We start from the raw sequence: 17,639 nt of genomic DNA, 5'->3' as shown, positions 1-17,639 counted from the left end.
TTGTTTCTCAGACAGCTCTACCATGCTTTATTTCTGTATGTGAAAAGTAAAATGTGTGGAATATATGTGGAGAGGTGTCATTTACATTTTATTCAAAGATAAATTTACATCCACACAAAGAGGGAAATGACATGTAGATTCAGCTTCAGGCTCCTGTGGACTCATCCTGCAGCCGGTCTTTACTCGGCTCAATTACTGCAGGTCACTTTTACAATTTTAGAAATAAAGCTGCTACCAGCATCACCACAGACTAAGTAAACAGCCCATTCCTAGTGTTCATAACCATCTTGTTTTTTGTTTAACTTATTGTTGAATAATGAAAACATGTTTAATTTTTGTTAGTTTATTTAAAAAACATCATTCATATTAAAACCTTTTCAGCAGGTCTACTGTGCCGTTCTATGCATCAAAATCTTTACTTACTTAACATGGTCATTGTGTTGTCGTGACTATATAGAAAAAAAACAATAAAATACAAAGACTCTTGTTTACTTTACTTAATGACCATAAATCTACAAATGAAACATCAAACATTATACTATCAAAAAAGTTTCATCAAGTTTTCTGCAATCTGATGAGGTTGGTGACATAAAGTCTATCCTAGGCACAGTGGCTTTGCACACTGTCACCATGTACATACAACAACAGCAGTTTGATTTCCAGTTCTTTCTTTCCCTGAACAGTGAAGCTCACTTTGACTTTTAGGTTTGGTCTGAAGACAAAGTTGATGTTTTACTTTCACCTGATGAGAAACAGCATGAGAAACAGAGGGGGCGGGTACAGATGTCAATCAACATCTCTAAATGAGGAGTAGTGTATATAATTGGACGAACATCTCGTTCTTATTGCACTCTTCCCCTTGTATAGTGTTGTGTAACATACCACAGACATAACCAGGGACACAGTGGCTACAAGTTAAATATCAGATTTGGTACTTTTTGTGACTCTAGCTAGTGTGAATACAAAAAAAAAATCAAGAAGATACAATCTTTTAAAGCTACAGTACATCATCTCAGTCATGTATGCACACATACCTATGGCTTTGTGTATGGTACAGGACATGAAAAAGTACAGTATATATCCACAGTGTAGCCATATATATGACATTATTACCTCCACAGAGGAGGTTGTGTTTTTATTAGTGTGTCTGACTTTTAGCAGGATTACTCCAAAGCTACTGAACGGCAATGACATTTTGGAATGAACCCCAGGAAACACCCATCACATTTGGAAGCAGAACAGGCCAATCCAGGAATGGTTTTTTTCATTGTCTTTAGCATGACGAGATAGGGTGAGTGGTAGAAAGCACATAAGGCCATTTTTGAGAGCAGCAACCAGAGTGTAAAGTTGTGCGACACCAGATTCGGGTCAGATGCTCATGTTGTCTACATTATGTAGGTGGAGATGTGTTTGTGCAGCACCGGTACCATCTGATCTGAGCCGTTTAAAGGCCAGAGTTTGTGGCAGTATTCTATTCTTTCAAACTGCGACTGTTTCTCTGCTGAGAGCGATGTCGCTTCTCACTGGAGTTATTGACCCTCGCTCTAGCATCTGGACACTTCAGGACAGCGGTGAGACAAACAGGTTGTTAATCGCTGGTTAATACTCAGACACGCAGTCGATCAGTGCAGTATTCGATGGAGGTATTTCTCTGGGTCGCTCTCTCCTCCTCTTCTCAGTCCTGAGCCGACCCTGACTGGTCTCCCGGAGGTCCCTGCTGGGCTGTGGCCCTCACTGAGTGCCCCCGTGGCCCCCGCACCTCTCCCTGTGGTCCCTACAGGGGAGTGTCGATGTGGCTCTGGACTGCTGTGTGCTCCTGCCTCAGAATCAATCTCCTCTCCTGCGTCCTTCCCCTGGCTGCTTGCTGAGCTCTCCCCAATCCTAAACAACAATGATGGTTTTGTTAAAACAATATACAAATTGTGAATGTATAAGAAATACGTTTTAGAAAGCAGCGTTTCTACCTGAGGTGATTGAAGGAGCGTAGCCAGCGTGACTCCAGAGCATCCCTCCCACTGCTCCTTAGCCCTCTGCGGTGGGTTCGGGCCCTCAGTCCAATCAAGGCCTGAGCCAGCTCAGCCTCATCTCGTTGGCCCCAAACCAGCTGGGCCCTCTGCTCCGCATCCTGGTCCCCTGCTGCCCTGAACAGTCTCTGGAGCTGCCACAGATTCACGTTGCTGAAGATGTTCCCTGAACCGGTCTTCCTGCTCCTCCTCTCGGCCAGCCGCCACAGTGGGGGGGGGCCCGCCACCCTGGAGGACGGTGGGGAGGCGGGTCCAGTATCCATCCCGAGTAACACAGGGGGAAAGTGGCATATAATGACTCTACTCTGTGGAGAAGAAGAAAGAGTTTCAGCTTGTTTAGGATCGGTTTGCAAAGGTGAAAATCACAAAAACAACAACAGAAGCCAACACGCAGTGAGGAGTACAGGAACTGAGAGGGTGCGTCACCACACCAGCGGGAAACTGTCACAATGAAACACTGCCAATCAGCCGCAGGTCCTCTGCTCTGATTCTTTAATCCCACTTTAGGAAGCGTGATGAGCTGTGCTTCAAAGCCCATTAAACTGCAGATGGGAACTTCATCTCTCTTTTCCCCTCATAAGAGTTTAAGTGGGACACGAACAGAGAGGCATTAGCTGAGTGACCATCATCACACTTAGATCATTTACACAGTCGAGAATGAACCGCTAATAACATGAAATAAAATAAAACTGCAGACACTGAGGATGTAAAGCCATTGATTAACATGAATGAATCTTATCTTAGGACCAGCTTGACATGAAGCCAGAAGTGTTCCCATGTCTCAGTTGAATTTCCCCCATTATTATTTCTACCCAACGTGTTCTGAACCATTTCATTAACCCACTCTTCTGCCTTGGGATTCTTCCAGTTTTACAAGTATGAGTCTTGCGGCCGTGGTAAGGCCAACTTTAGAAACACTGACTTTGCTATTCATTGTATTGGGTATTATCATCAGTGTATCAATGTCACAGAATTATTATTTTAAGTTTAAAGACTGATTTTTGATTCAGAGTGAAGGTTGCTTGCAGTTCTAAACTCGTCTCTATGAGCAGAGAATGACAAACACTTGATAAACAGCAAAACATTTCAGAAACCTGAGGTAGATCAGTCATGTGTTATATTTCCTCACTGTGCTAACACAATGCATAGGCATTATACCAAGGTAGATACTGGACTTGTGCTATACTTCTATTGATTCAAATCATACTGCAATAATTTCTGATATTGTTCTATCGCTCGGTCCAAGGATAAATTATGCTATTTCCAGGTTACATATCTTTGTAAGATAAGCTTCAGCTCCTACTTTATACATTAGCAAAATTTGTTCCACATGTATCATAACTGCTATGTTAACATCCCAGAATGATGTGAACACACTTCTAATATATATCTATATCTATCCAGGAATGTGAGGGAAAACATTACATTCAACTTAAAGGCAGGAATGCACACGCTGAACTGGTCATTAGAGGACACTGTCTATGCTTGTTTTGTTATAGCAAACAGCCTGACACACATTCCCAGACCTATTCCTCTGCAGCAGAAGTAGGTTAACACTAAGTGAGCGTCACGGGCTTCTCCATTCTCCCCCTCCCGCTGTTGTTTGGTCAGTCAGCTGTTTGCTGTGAGAACTGTACACAAACCTGATCCCCTGCAAAAAAATAAGAAAGTACAAGTCTCAACAACCTCTGAAATGTTGCAGATCGTTGCATTTCCGATGAAGAACAATGCACCGATCGGAACAACTCACAGTAACCTCGATCCTGCTGAGTTCCATTGTTCTGCGGGTAAAAGGCAGAGAATAGAAATCACGTGGGAGTCATGTGAAGAAGGAAACTTACCCGAGGATCGAGCGATGTCTCCGGCAAACTTTGGTCCTATCGCATCGCCGCTTCTTCTCCAACACGAAGCGACGGAAGAGACTCAGAAGATCCGTGTGTTTACCTGCAAACACTTTCTGTCCTTGAGTCCTCAGTCGATCATAAACCAGGGTCATCGAGTCACCAATCAGGAGACGGCTGCCCTCTGGTCCCGCCCCCTGAGCCTTGGAGAGACGCTTTATTTCAACCAACCACGGACAGGGATTTGGAGGAGGCGGGGTTTGTGTTTACCGAGCACGTAGGGCGTGCGCGCGCACTGCAGTCACTGAAATCCATTGACGTCAATGAGCCTGGGATGGCACGAGGAGCGTCCGTCAATTATATGAGAGGGAAACATCACGTGAGCATCCTGCGCTCACCGGATGACGCACGATGGGCCCTGAACTCACCACTGCTGTAACAGAGCTCATTCTATTTTATAATAATAATAATAATATCTGTATATTCATGTCTATTCAAAACAGCCATTACAATGATGACGAATGAAAACAAGAAAACAAAACATCAAGAAGCAAATCAATACAATGTTGTTTTAAAAAAGACAAATTATATTATAGAAAATACAAAAACAGATAAAACAATGTTTAATTGATTTGATTTGAATTATGAAAATAATTGGGCCCTCTCTGTGAATAGTGGCCCTGTTTTGCCCCCCCTAGATGCACCACTGATATTCATATATTGGTTTTATGTCTTTGATTTGCTCATTTATATCTAAGCAATTTGAAATCTCAATGTTTGAATTGAGTGAATGTATAAAATAAAGTTGAAAAATATATATATATACCACAGGCCTCATGTTATTGACACTGGGTGGATGTCACAGTGGCGGTTTTCACAGTCACTTCCCCTCTAGGTCATTAAGACCAAACACTGTTGTTTTGTGCCAGTCTGAGTTTACAGATGTGTCCGATGTCACTGTGTGTGTGTGTGTGTGTGTGTGTGTGTGTGTGTGTGTGTGTGTGTGTGTGTGTGGTAGAGAGACTTGTTGAATCTTGTGCGGAGGTGGCCCAGACCACCTCCGAATGTGGACTGACATGATCAGATCTCTATCCGATCTGAGTGCGTTCACACCTGTACTTAGAGCTGTCCGCTTGTGATCTGATCACAGAAAACACATATTAATACCACATGTGTACGGGGACTTAGATTGACCCCTGAAGTTGCCCTGGCAGTCGTCTGTTGTTGTTTTTTTAATAAACTAGTCACTTAATACCAATAAATATGACAATGTGTTAAGAATTAAAATTTTCTGAGCTTTTAACGGGGAATATTTTCTTTAAATATATTGATAATGCATGGCTTTGCTCAAAGCTGTAGGGCTAACAATGAATGACAAATGTGCACCTAATGGAATTGTGCATGGATGTTGGACATTTAATTTGCCCCTCTGTGTAAATTGTGGCCCCTTTACAGCCCCTGATCTAGAAAAAGCCTAGATCCGCCCCTGATATTCATATATTTTCGTTTGTCTTTAATAACAATATATATTACAGATTTCATGTTATCATGACTCTTTGTTGTGTTTTCACTGAGAAGTCTGAAAACCATCAAGCACGTGTTTTGACCAAAATCCAAATATTTTGTCTTGATAGACTTTCCCCATCACTTCTTACATATTTACATAAAGCTCAGGAGGAGGGTCAGCACAGCAGCAGAGGAGGAGGAGGGTCAGGCTTCAAATTACAGGCCTGCCCCTCTCTCTCTGTGACCCAGCCCCCCAGCACACATCCAACAGAGGAAACGGAAAAGACGAAACATACAAGAAGCTTTTTCATTTCAAAATCCCGGGGCTGTGGAAGGAACAGAGAGTTCATCCTTTTTTTTTTTAACCCAAACGTGTCCACTTTTGAGGGGGGGGGGGCTTCATCGTCAGACCTCAACCCGGACCCTTCCTCTGAGTTATTTCTTTTCCCCAAATCTGTTTATTTTTCCTCCAGCTGTTTGCAGCTGGCAGAGCACCCGCCCTGTTTGGGAGGAAAAAAAGAGTGATCGGAGGAGGAGAGAGAGCGAGAGAGAGAGAGAGAGAGATGCCACCCCAACCTTCCCAGCCTCCGCAGGTGAGGAAGAACATGCTGAAGTTCCTCCGGAGCTTCTTGGGGATCAGCCGCATCCTGCAGATCGTGTTCGGCGCCGGGCTGTGGGTCACCATCGCCGCCAACAAGTACGAGGGCTCCATCCACTTCGTGCTCTTCGTGGCCGTGCTCTTCTGGCTCCTCACCCTCGGCCTCTTCTTCCTCACGCTGCTGGACAAGCAGGACCTGGTGCCGCTGCTGGGTGGGGAGCGGTGGCTGTGCACCAACCTGGCGCACGACGTGGCCGCCGCCGCGCTCTACCTGCCGGCCATCGGCGTCATGATCTACAAGACGGACCGCACCTCGTACTGCAACCTGGAGCAGTACAAGCACTTCTGTCTGTACAAGGTCTACCTGACGGCCGCCGTGTTCGCCTGCCTCTGCTGCGTCTCCTACCTCCTGTCGCTGGTGTACGGGGCGTGCAGGAGGTGCCGGGGCGAGCAGACGGTCATCTGATGGTGGGGCTGGAGAGGTGTGATGGAGGAGGGATCCACACCAAGATGAGGAATAGTTCACTTCACTGTAATTTAACCCAACGGCTTCTACAAATCTCAGATCCATCACGTGTGTCTCCTCACAGCTCAGTGATGAGGCAGCATCACTCTGTGGCCTTATGTGTTTCCGTGTTGCTGACATGATAACAATCCAACATCTTCTGGTAAATGGGCCTAGATACCCAGGATGAGAGTGACTGGAGTTAGTTGGACAAAGTATAATGGCTCTTGAAATGTCTTTGTCCCCTCTTGCGTTTTATCGACTAACTTAATGCCTTCGCCCTCTCACAGAATCATTATAATGTTCCTGTCGGGATTTATGAAAGTGTTTATGCAGTGAGTTTACAGTGCAGCGCCTTAACATGATGTGTTTTGTAGATAACTTCTGTAATCACAGGTTTCACACTTTAGTCTCCTCACACCAAACCCTTAGCCTTAGTGATGTGACAGCATCACTCACAATCCCTCTGTGGCCTTATAGTCAGTGTGTTTATGGGTTTGTTGACTTGAAAACAGCCCAGCAGCTTCTGGTGAAGAGGCCTCGATACCCAGGAGGTGTTTATATTAGGATTATTCTTCTCTATTAAGGCACAAGTCTTTGTCCCCCAGTTGTTTATCATTACTTTTATCGACTAATCTAATCCCTAACCCCTCTTACAGAATCATTATAATATCCCTGTTGGGACTTATTATAATGTGTATGCAGTAAGTCTACAGTACAACGCCTTAACATGATGAGTTTTGCAGATTTGTGTTGGTACTCAGTAGTTTTCGCAAGGGACTATTTACATTATCTTTTTTTAAAGTATATAAATATATTTTTTATCTGTTTATATGTTTTGTATGAAAGCAAACTGAAGTGTGATGGACTAATTTGCGAACGTCCTGTTGACCATGCAGCTCTGTTTTTGTTTCGTGTCACTCTCTTGCCTACAGTTTTATCAGTGGCTTCTGTCAGATTGCTGCATATCAACAAGGTTGTGATGACAAAAGACCGATAACATGGATGTGACTGGTGCTACAATGTGTATGCTGATCCAAAAGTATTTATCATGTAAAGCCAAAGAGCAAAAAAGAGCAAGAATAAAGAGCAGTAAGTCAGAGACAGTGAGATTTTTCTTTGGCCATGACTGTGTTTTTATTCTTATACGTGTTTAAGACAAGGAAAATGTTTTTTGAATACTTATATAATCATTTTATTTGACTTGAACCTAAACAAAGAGCTGGGCCGTGTGCACAGATTGTGCGTTTGATGGCTTTTCCCAAATGAAACACAGATTTAGAGCGACAGAAGCCCTCAAGCCCTTCCTGTTGGGAGATAAAAGCCCTGGCCAATCAACACAGATCATTTATAAGATTTACCACTTAACCACATGAAAGACACAGATCCTTTCAATTAACCTGTGCTGCAGACAGACGGCGAGGGAGTCGCTCACACATGCACATGATGCACATGCACATGCACAGACAACGTGTACGCATGTGCTGTATGGTAGAATATGTGTCGCATGAGAGTAATCCTACTTTTGGAAACGTGTGTGTGTGTGTGTGTGTGTGTGTGTAATCTGGGAAAAGGCTTGTTCTTACCGGAACAGCCTGTTGGGGTTCTGGAGGTGGTCTAACTTGCAGCCAATGAAAGCAAAGCCAAGCAGCAGAAGATGATTCAGTGTCTCATCTATTCCAGGCAGCGTGCAGCTCTGAAGAACATACAGCAGGACACGTTGCTGTGCAAGCACCCGAGGCCACACAGTGAAGACTCTGTTTGATCACCTTCAAGAAAGTACCATTAATGTGTGTGAACGGCTGTGTGACATTTTTGTATTTCTGCTCTGCACACTTGTTGCTGGCATGGGAACAGGATTGTGGTGAAACAGGATGCAGATTACAATAATAACAAGTGAGCACACATTTCCTTTTCGGGGAATTTGTCAGGCGACTTTGAAATGGAGTCACGGGTTAAAGAGTTGCATTATCACTGCTCCAGAAACACAGGCAAGAATCATAGCCGGGGAAACAAATGTGCAGAAATTAGATTTTAGGTATCAGTATGATTACAGCTGCAAGACAGCAAATATAGGTAATTTTAGTGAGAGGTGTAGGAAAATTAAAACAAAATATAGGCTTTGATGCTTCTAAAAATATTTGCTGTTACCTAATGTAAATAGATATCATTGACTTATTTAGTTCCTACATTTTAGCCTCTAAAAATGACCAAATATAGACAGATTTAAGTCTTTTATTCAGTTTGTACTTCAGTGATAAATCATGCTGAACTGTACATTGTGTCATCCTTTAGATAAGTGAGGTTTCTATGCAGTGACGATAGTAGGGAAATATGTGTGTGTGTGTGTATGTTGAGAGCAAAGTGACATCTGTGCCTGGAGTTACAGGAGTGGAAGGGTTAATGTTAACCAGCTGCAGCTCGACGATATAAATCTAGCACGTCTAAAGGAGGAAAGCAGCCGTCCCCCCAAAAGTCTGACACACACACACACACACACACACACCCTTTCCCCCTCTGAGATTTCCACAGAAGTGTTGTCCGTGTCCACGTGTCGGTGTCTGCAGAGACAGCGCTGTATACAGCCAGATGGAGACAGCTCACAACAGCCCTGTGTGCTGCATTAAGACAACACTGGATCCAGAGAGTTTGATATTGAAAGTAACCACAGGGGCTGAATCATTTTTTTAAATTTTTTGGAAAGCTCACAACTATAGCATGTGCTGACAATTAAGACTAGAAAATGATTCTCCACATTAAACCTGAAAGTCCTTCTGAGCGTGCAGGCTCCTCTATGACCACAGATGCCATGTCTGATCAGGTTTGTCAGTTTTCTCCATGAGCCCATTTCAAATTGAACTCTTTTGAATTTCACATCAATAAGAAACTTTCACATGGGGCTGAAATCTCCTGTTGCCTCCTTACTCCATAAGAAGGGTGTGGGCTGAAAGTGAGGCTGTTTTTCCCCTCAGCGAAACACACACAGTAAAGAACACTCTGATACTCAAAGTTGGTATTAGGACATATAGAGGCAGGCGGTTCTCTGCAGTGCCCACTGTGTCATATTTACTTTGGTTACTCAACCAAAGAGACATTTCCTGTGTGAGCTCTCCCGCCCGTCTGCAAGAGCCCAAATGTCCAGCAGTCGTCACAACCTCTTCAAATCCTCTCACTGGCTCTCCATGAGAATATAGCATGGATACTGTTGCCATGGATTGATGTGAATTATCAAAGAAAAAGTCAATTCAATTCAAATTTCCCTGGCAGAAAATGTAAAAGTCAGTTGCGAGGTCTAAATGGACAATGACATGACTGTGACTCACTGCTTTAATTAAATGACTGGTGAGCTGGAGAAATGGGAAGAATGTCTCTGGTTCGTCTCCGTTCAAGTTGTGAAAAATATTTTCTCTTTTCTTGCTTCTTTCCTCCCGAAATAGTACATGACACAGTATGAGCTGCAGAACAGCATCACCAGAGCTGGTAGACACGACATGTTTGGCTCCGGTTTGTTTTTCTTTTCCCAAGCCAGATGGGTGCCATGAAAAACTTAAATAATAATGTCATAACCATATACACTGGAAGGGTGATTGACTGCTGTGAATTATTATTTTCCTAAGTGATTCCAGCCTAAGTGATGAGGAACAAAATCCAGTGCTTTTGTGCCAAATGCTCTCTGTTCCTCCCAAAGATAATATGAGGCTCACACAGTCTGAATTAGTCAAATCCACTTGGTTATTTTAATTTATAGCATTAATTTGTGCAAGAATTCCCTTTTCTCTTCATGTCTCTACACTGAGGTCCAATAAGAAAACACTGTGTGAAGACACAGAGGAGATTTGCTTTAAAAACAACTTACACTCTCTTGGTTTAACAAACTGCTAAAGCCTTGTGCGTTTTAATGGACAGAACCAGGACTTTTTGTTTTATCCCCAATCGCTTACATTGTGTCAGTGACACCATTATTTTAAGACATTTTTTTATTGTGCTTTTAACAATTTAAACTTGCAAAATCTCCTTACATGTGAAGCTTTACAATATATATATATATTTAGAACTGTACTACCCAAATGTATGACTTATACTACAAATTAAAGACACGGTAAATATTTTGTGGATTTTGAATGGGCTCAATATTGTTCAGAATGGAATTGGAAGTTGAAAAACAACCACACTTAAAAACTATAATCCCTGTTTTAATTTGCTTTGTTTTCAGCCAGAGTCTGGTGTTGCACACAGTTTACTGAACCAGGTGAGTAAGTTGGTGAGAGCCCACTCAGCTGTATTGGAATGGAAAAGCCTGGCCTTCTTTAGGATAGAGCACTTCCACTGGAAAATACCCACCAGGAATTTGTGTGGGTAATTCCCAGAGGAAGTGCCCCATCCTTCCCCAGAGCGTCTGACTGTTTTCCTGCTGACAGTCCTTGTCTCTCATCTCGTTTTTTGGGAGGCCAACATGTAGGCACATGAAACATGAAAACACAGACGGGCTCACGCAGCAGAGCTCTGTTAACCACACTTTCGTCCTATACTGCTGAGATGCACATTCCATTAGAGGAGAGAGGGGCTGCATGGGAAAACAGATGCAGACTGGCAGAGCAAGTGAGGGGAAGATGTGCAGAAATGCTTCATCCCAGCAGGAGCTTGAGACATTTCCTGTCTGTGTAAAGGCATAAATGGGTACAGTGTTCCAGTAGTTTGGCTCTGACACTGGTCGGTTTATAGTTTCCTAACACGGTTACTGGGATTACGCCACATATGCTCGGATGATACTTCTGAATGGGCACAGTGTTTAAAGGCCGAGGCTGCTATAGTGGTGAGAAATCATGATAGCTATTTATAGAGCCTTGAAAACACCACAGCTTCCCTCACTCTGATCATAGCCAACATGTTGAGAGTGTGTGAGTGGGTGATTGAGTCTGAGAGAGTTGGAGAGAGAAACCGTGGAGGGAGGGTGTGTGTTTGTGGTCGCTGGTTGGATGAATTCACTCATTTCCTGTCTGACATTTAATGATTCTTAGCGTGTTATTACAACCTACGTTAGCAACACCTCTGTTATTCATCACCTGTGAGTTATACCTCAATAAAACATGATTCTAAAGAGGGATTTTGAAGTGATGTGTAAAAACCAAGATGAGGCACATGTCAAAAAGGGAAACGTCTTTACGTTGCAGACAGTGCATCTTCAGTTCAGTGCAGACAGACACACACTGGGAAGTTAAACAAACATTCTTCCCAAGCCTCATTGTGCAGCTTCTGATAAAATCTCTCGTGGCTCTGAACTCGTTCCCAGCAACACTTTTCCTCAGTCTTTTCACACACAGGAGCCCAATTCCTCTGCTACACCGCACTGCTGTTGTAAGGCAAAACAGCCACAGGCATATTTTCTCATGTGCATATCCCCTTAGTTTAATCTGGCAATAAAATAAGAAAATGTGTCTAAGACCACGATACTGTAGAAAATTGAAAAAACTGTCACATTCTTATAATTTTTTTAATCATATTTCTATATTTTTTAACAATATTTTTATATTTTTTGGTCATATTTTATTTGTTATATATTTCTTTTTTATATCAGGCCTTTTTTCATACTGCACCTTATTCAAGTGTCTCAGGGCTGGTAACTGAGTAGTATTGACTGTACTATTTTGTACCTCTGTTTTTTTCAGCTCAAGGTTGTGAACTCATGTTTTTTTACCCACTAGGTGGCGGAATAGAGTCGGGTTGAGATTCACTGACAAAACAGAAAGTTTGTTTCTCTTTTTTTAACTAACACTATGAATTGTACTCATGACGAGATTCACCGTTATGGTTAAATCATACTTTATTGAGTAAAATGACAATGCTAATAATTTTCATACTTTGTAAGTGTATTGATATTACAAGTATATCAGTTAGATTATACATTCACTATTTCTCATATCATATTATAAAGTATTGTATATAATTCTGATAATGACAGCATGGTTTATTATTATATATTGATATTGACATTATTCATTGACATACAATATATTATTATAAGTAGTACTAGTATTATTGTTAGATAGATAGATAGATAGATAGATAGATAGATAGATAGATAGATAGATAGATAGATAGATAGATAGATAGATAGATAGATAGATAGAGAAACACAAAGAAAGTCAATACAAAACAAACACGGTGTGAAGGTCGAGATCGGTCCGGGAGGTGACGCCCACCGCTCTCATCTCATTGGATGTAAAAACCAGGAAGTCAAGAAGTAACCAATCCACGTCACAAAGCTCTTGACGGTTTGACAGCAGCGAGTGGACCAGACTGCTTCTCTCACCGGGAACTTGAGAGTTTAACACCGACAGGACTCGTTCAAAGAGTTACTCAGATAATTCTATACAGTATCAGGATCCACCATGGCTGCCTACAAACTGGTGCTGATCCGCCACGGAGAGAGCAGCTGGAACCAGGAGAACCGCTTCTGCGGCTGGTTCGATGCCGACCTGAGCGAGACCGGGGAAAAGGAGGCGAGGAGAGGTGGCCAGGCCCTGAGAGGTGAGCAGGACTCGGTCACTTTTCACCCCATTGTCCGCTGTGATATCCCCGACATGCTGTGGACCATGTGCACGTCTGTGGTTACATAACCGACCCTGCATTGGACCACAGACCGTCCTCCCTCCCCCTGAGCCTGTAGGATCATGAGGGACATGTGGAAACGTGCAGAAGTGATGATGTTATATGGATTCACTGGTGCACTGTTCAACCAGCAGAGGCCTGTGGTCTGCACGGAATCTTACACAACAAATCTGTAAACTGTATTCGTTCAATGCTTATGAATCCCTTGCTGCTTGTCGTTATTCCGCAGAACAGGGAGGAATCAGTGAAGAAAATACACCACACAGGCCCATATTATATGTAAACCTCAATAGACCAGACTGCAATGTAGCCAGAGCTGCAAACATTAGGTGAGAAATCGATTGGTGGATTGAGAGTAAATGAAGCAGCAACTATTATGTAGCTACTCTACAAAAAAGGTCCACAAATATTATTATCATTTCAGTTGTTTATTTATTTTCTGTCTCTGATCTTACTACTTTAATCATTTCAGAATATTTATTTTATTTTATTATGATGTTCACCTGCTCTTTTTTTCATCTAAAACAATATTCTTATATTTCTGTCTCAATGTTGTGTGATCTTCAAACTGCTTTTATTTCCAATTGTTGTCCTTTTTAACCTGTAAAGAACCTTTTAACTGTGTTTTATATAGGGGCTATATAAAAAAGTGTTGTTATTATAACGGTTATTACTCTCTTGATTGTCGATTAAATCTTTCATGCATTTTTTTTTAAAGGTTAAATTCTCTATATTTTTTTGTTCCAGTTTCTTATATGTGACAATTTGCTGTTTTTATTTCTCATGTGACACAAAATTGAATATTATCAGGTAGGTTATTTTACTGTTAAACAAGCATATATGAATATATCAAACTTTATGAATGCAGTTTTTCACTATTCTCTTTTATATTTCATTGACTAATATAATAATAATATAGAGTGTCTGCAATTTAATCAATAATGAAAACTCTTGTTATCTGCAGCACTGAGTGTAACTTGTTTTCAGGGCTTGAGAGCTTTTTCCTTACCCTCTTCATGACATCATTTATAAATTATTTTTAATGCAACAGGTTTAAACTTGTTGTTCCCAGAAGGCATTTGTGGAGGAATTTACCAACCGATTTTTCGATTTATCTTTTATCAGTTACAATCTAAATGCATTCAACCCCCTGTGTCCCCCTCTCTCACAGATGCTGGCTTTGAGTTTGACATCTGCTACACTTCCGTGCTGAAGCGGGCCATCAGGACACTGTGGCTGGTCCTGGACGGCATTGACCAGATGTGGGTGCCGGTGAACAGGACCTGGCGGCTCAACGAGCGCCACTACGGAGGCCTGACGGGTCTGAACAAGGCAGAGACGGCCACCAAGCACGGAGAGGCTCAGGTGAAGATCTGGAGACGCTCCTTCGATATTCCTCCTCCCGTCATGGGCCCAGACCATGACTACTACACTATCATCAGCAAGGTAAGATATGGTATCTGCAGCACAGACACACAAACAAGGAGCTTTGTTCACCTGTGGGGAAACAAATGGTTTTGGACACATTGACCGACTGGATCAACTAAGTCCACATGTACAGCACAAAGAGGAGGCATGACGACAGCAGATCTCTGCAGTCAGTGGCCATGAATGAATGAAACCTGAAGAATGAGTGAACATGGTGGATTTAAGGTCATGTGTCTCAGTCTTTTTTGTCTGCAGCCCAGTTACCTTTATATTAACAAATGTGTCACACCACTAAAATCTCACAGCCACAGTAAAGATTTAGCCTAATACTATTTGCTGATGCTATTACCCAATAGTGCATGCAAGGTGAGTTAATATACGACTGGCAAGAATGAGTTCTGCAAGGTTCAAGTTCAAAGTTCACATGGTAGAGCTCAACTGATCACATGTTAATCTCCCCTGACAGGGGCAGCAGACGTTAAGGTGTAATAACCCTGTAGTGGTTGTCTATCAGTGATCATGATGTGTTAATATTGTTATAAGCGGATTCTTTCATGCCTCCAAATGACAATGAATGAAAAAAATGTCCCTAGCATGGACTGTATATAAAGATGGACAGTGTGTCTCCTATTCCTGCTGTTGATTAAGAAAGCTAAAATATCCCTGATATGGGTGCGATTGTGGAGCGGATTCAAAGTATTCAGGTCCTGCAGATACAAGCACTCGACCAATCGTGAGTCAGTCTCAGCTGTCCATCACAACGTTTCATAGGATCAAATTTATAGCATCAAATTACTAATCAAAACAATTTCTTAACACGTACTTCAACATTTTACTTAGGTCCACTTTCCATCCGCTTCACGTTTGAGAAGCTGTCCTGGTGTCCATCTTTAAACGTGATCGATTGTTGTAACATTGAATCTAGTTGCTGTTTACACGATATCTTATACACAGATTTACTTTTCTCTCAAATACATCTCACATTTGAGCATTTGTTTGTCTTCAGAATCACTGAAGGACACAAATCGCTAGATTACATCAGAGCATCTCTGTTCCCAAATAGGTGTACAATAACTTTCTGGAGAAGAATACAATTATATATTTACAAACTGATTGTCGTCCTTGCAGGATCGTCGCTATGCGGACCTGACCGACGAGCAGCTTCCCTCCTGCGAGAGCCTGAAGGACACAATCGCACGGGCGCTGCCCTTCTGGAATGACGAGATCGCGCCTCAGATCAAACAGGGCAAGAGGGTGCTCATTGCCGCCCATGGAAACAGCCTGAGGGGGATTGTTAAGCATCTGGAGGGTGGGTGGCACTCTGATTCCACTCATCACTTTACTTGAGATGGTGATGGAGTGCTGTTATTTCAAGAGCTGTAAAATACAGTTTATCATTGTCAGCTTCTTAAACTGTCACAAAGATGTTATATTGTTTAGAATCTTGCTAAAGAAAATGGTAAATGCCACCAACTGTTGTGGTGTTCTAGTGACATCCGCTCGGTGGATCCCAACAATGTGTAACTGTTGTTTGTGTGCTGCCACCTGCAGGAATGTCGGATGAGGCCATCATGGAACTGAACCTGCCCACAGGCATCCCCATCCTCTACGAGCTCGACAAAAACCTGAAACCTGTGAAGCCTATGCAGTTCCTGGGAGACGAGGAGACTGTACGTAAGGCCATGGAGGCCGTGGCTGCTCAGGGGAAGGCCAAGAAGTAAAGTAATAGGAGAACAAACACCCCTCTCTGTGGGTTAGAGTACCGACTGGCCTCAGATTAGTGTTTTTGTTTCCAAGCCCTAATTTATTTTTGGATGATCTACCGTAGGTTGTTGTCAGAGACGACCTCACTCTACAAGTACAGTGCAGCGAGAGTAGATGGTGAATGGTTAGGATATATTAGAGAGCCACAGTTCTTAAGAGATTGTAAGTAATTTTTGCCACAATGGATGATTGTTGTTTTAACCTTAAATGAGGCAGCATTGAACTGAAATCAACAGTATAACTGGAAAAAAAGACAGTTTCTTAATTTGAATACTTGAATATTTAACTAATTGCCTGTTTACTAAGTCAAACATTCCTGTTTAAAATGGATTATATAGTTTGAATGTCTTGTTAGATAAGAAGAGTTAAATCCTTGCTGTGAACAAAGACTGGGAAACGTATTGAGAATCATTTGGGAGACATGACTCTTGTTGTGGTGTTCGCCTGTACTGTACATCTTTATGAGACAGTGTTTTTCAAATGCCCTGATTATGGTGAGGAAGTTAGATCTAAGGGTCTCATCATATTGACTTCTGCAAATTAAAAATACTGTAGTCTATTATAATTCAATTTAAAATGTACTTTTATCTTTAAGTAATTATATTTACACACAATGGGCATTTTTAGATTTTGTTGGACACCTTTTAACAGCAAGGGACCTCTGCAAAGGCTGCAGACTTATTTTATCTAACTTTTCCAAGCATGTTATTGATGCATTCCATTGATAAAGGGATGTCATTTTTGAAAGCATGATGGGACGGTGAAAACAGTCCTCTCTTTAGGTCTCTGTTTTTTAATGCTGTTTGTGCAATGTCCTTGTGTGTTGTCACTGCCTGTGTTGTGACAATTTGTGCCCTTCTTTTTGTGTCTCACCAAGTTTGGTCATTTTGAACCACTACTTCACGATCAGCATTCCACCGCACAAGTGTTACATTTATTTGGATTATACTCCACCTGTTAAAATCATAATTAACTCTTGATAAAAAGTCTAAATTTAACCAATCCTCTTTTACCACCTTTGGTCTGCCCTTGCCTCTTGTTGTCATGTTATGTATTCCTGTGCCTCTGCCTCCTCAAAGTAAATGACTGCATCTGGCCTCACAGCATTGTGAAGCAGCAGAGGTGGTTTTAGGTGCCTGTGAATGGAGCATTCAATTACTGTGTGTCTTACAGTATTTTCATTTTTCTTTAGGAAATGTAATTCCCTCTGTTGGTTAAATGTACCCTGGAAGTTCTGATGTAATAAATGTGCACTTGTCCAAATCCAAATCAATACTTGTGTTTATCTTTTTATTTGTTCAAGCAAGATAAAGCAAAAACTTCTGGGCAGATTTCCAGCAAAACCTGGTAGACGGATGTGTATT

General features: G+C 42.0%; 3 protein-coding genes across 3 annotated transcripts; 2 read left to right on the top strand and 1 right to left on the bottom strand.

Annotated features, from left to right (window-relative positions):
- Positions 1 to 290: 290 nt before the first annotated feature.
- On the bottom strand, positions 291 to 4,024 carry LOC117775313 (arginine vasopressin-induced protein 1-like). The gene is made up of 3 exons (XM_034608353.1): positions 3,866 to 4,024; positions 1,965 to 2,329; positions 291 to 1,881 (listed from the first exon to the last, which is right to left on the bottom strand). The coding sequence occupies exons 2-3, from the start codon at positions 2,285 to 2,287 to the stop codon at positions 1,623 to 1,625; spliced, it is 582 nt and encodes a 193-aa protein (XP_034464244.1). The 5' UTR covers positions 2,288 to 2,329; positions 3,866 to 4,024; the 3' UTR covers positions 291 to 1,622.
- Positions 4,025 to 5,656: 1,632 nt separating this feature from the next.
- Positions 5,657 to 7,591, top strand: marveld1 (MARVEL domain containing 1). Its single transcript, XM_034608352.1, has one exon. It carries the CDS (start codon positions 5,935 to 5,937, stop codon positions 6,433 to 6,435), a length of 501 nt encoding a protein of 166 aa, XP_034464243.1. The 5' UTR covers positions 5,657 to 5,934; the 3' UTR covers positions 6,436 to 7,591.
- Positions 7,592 to 12,708: 5,117 nt separating this feature from the next.
- LOC117775309 (phosphoglycerate mutase 1) lies at positions 12,709 to 16,519 on the top strand. The gene is made up of 4 exons (XM_034608351.1): positions 12,709 to 13,002; positions 14,255 to 14,529; positions 15,640 to 15,820; positions 16,063 to 16,519. Exons 1-4 carry the CDS (start codon positions 12,864 to 12,866, stop codon positions 16,230 to 16,232), a joined length of 765 nt encoding a protein of 254 aa, XP_034464242.1. The 5' UTR covers positions 12,709 to 12,863; the 3' UTR covers positions 16,233 to 16,519.
- The last annotated feature ends 1,120 nt before the right edge of the window (positions 16,520 to 17,639 follow it).

Source organism: Hippoglossus hippoglossus, chromosome 15, assembly GCF_009819705.1.
Source record: "Hippoglossus hippoglossus isolate fHipHip1 chromosome 15, fHipHip1.pri, whole genome shotgun sequence".
In the NCBI taxonomy this organism is placed as follows: domain Eukaryota; kingdom Metazoa; phylum Chordata; class Actinopteri; order Pleuronectiformes; family Pleuronectidae; genus Hippoglossus; species Hippoglossus hippoglossus.
This window is presented reverse-complemented; position numbering and strand designations above follow the sequence as displayed.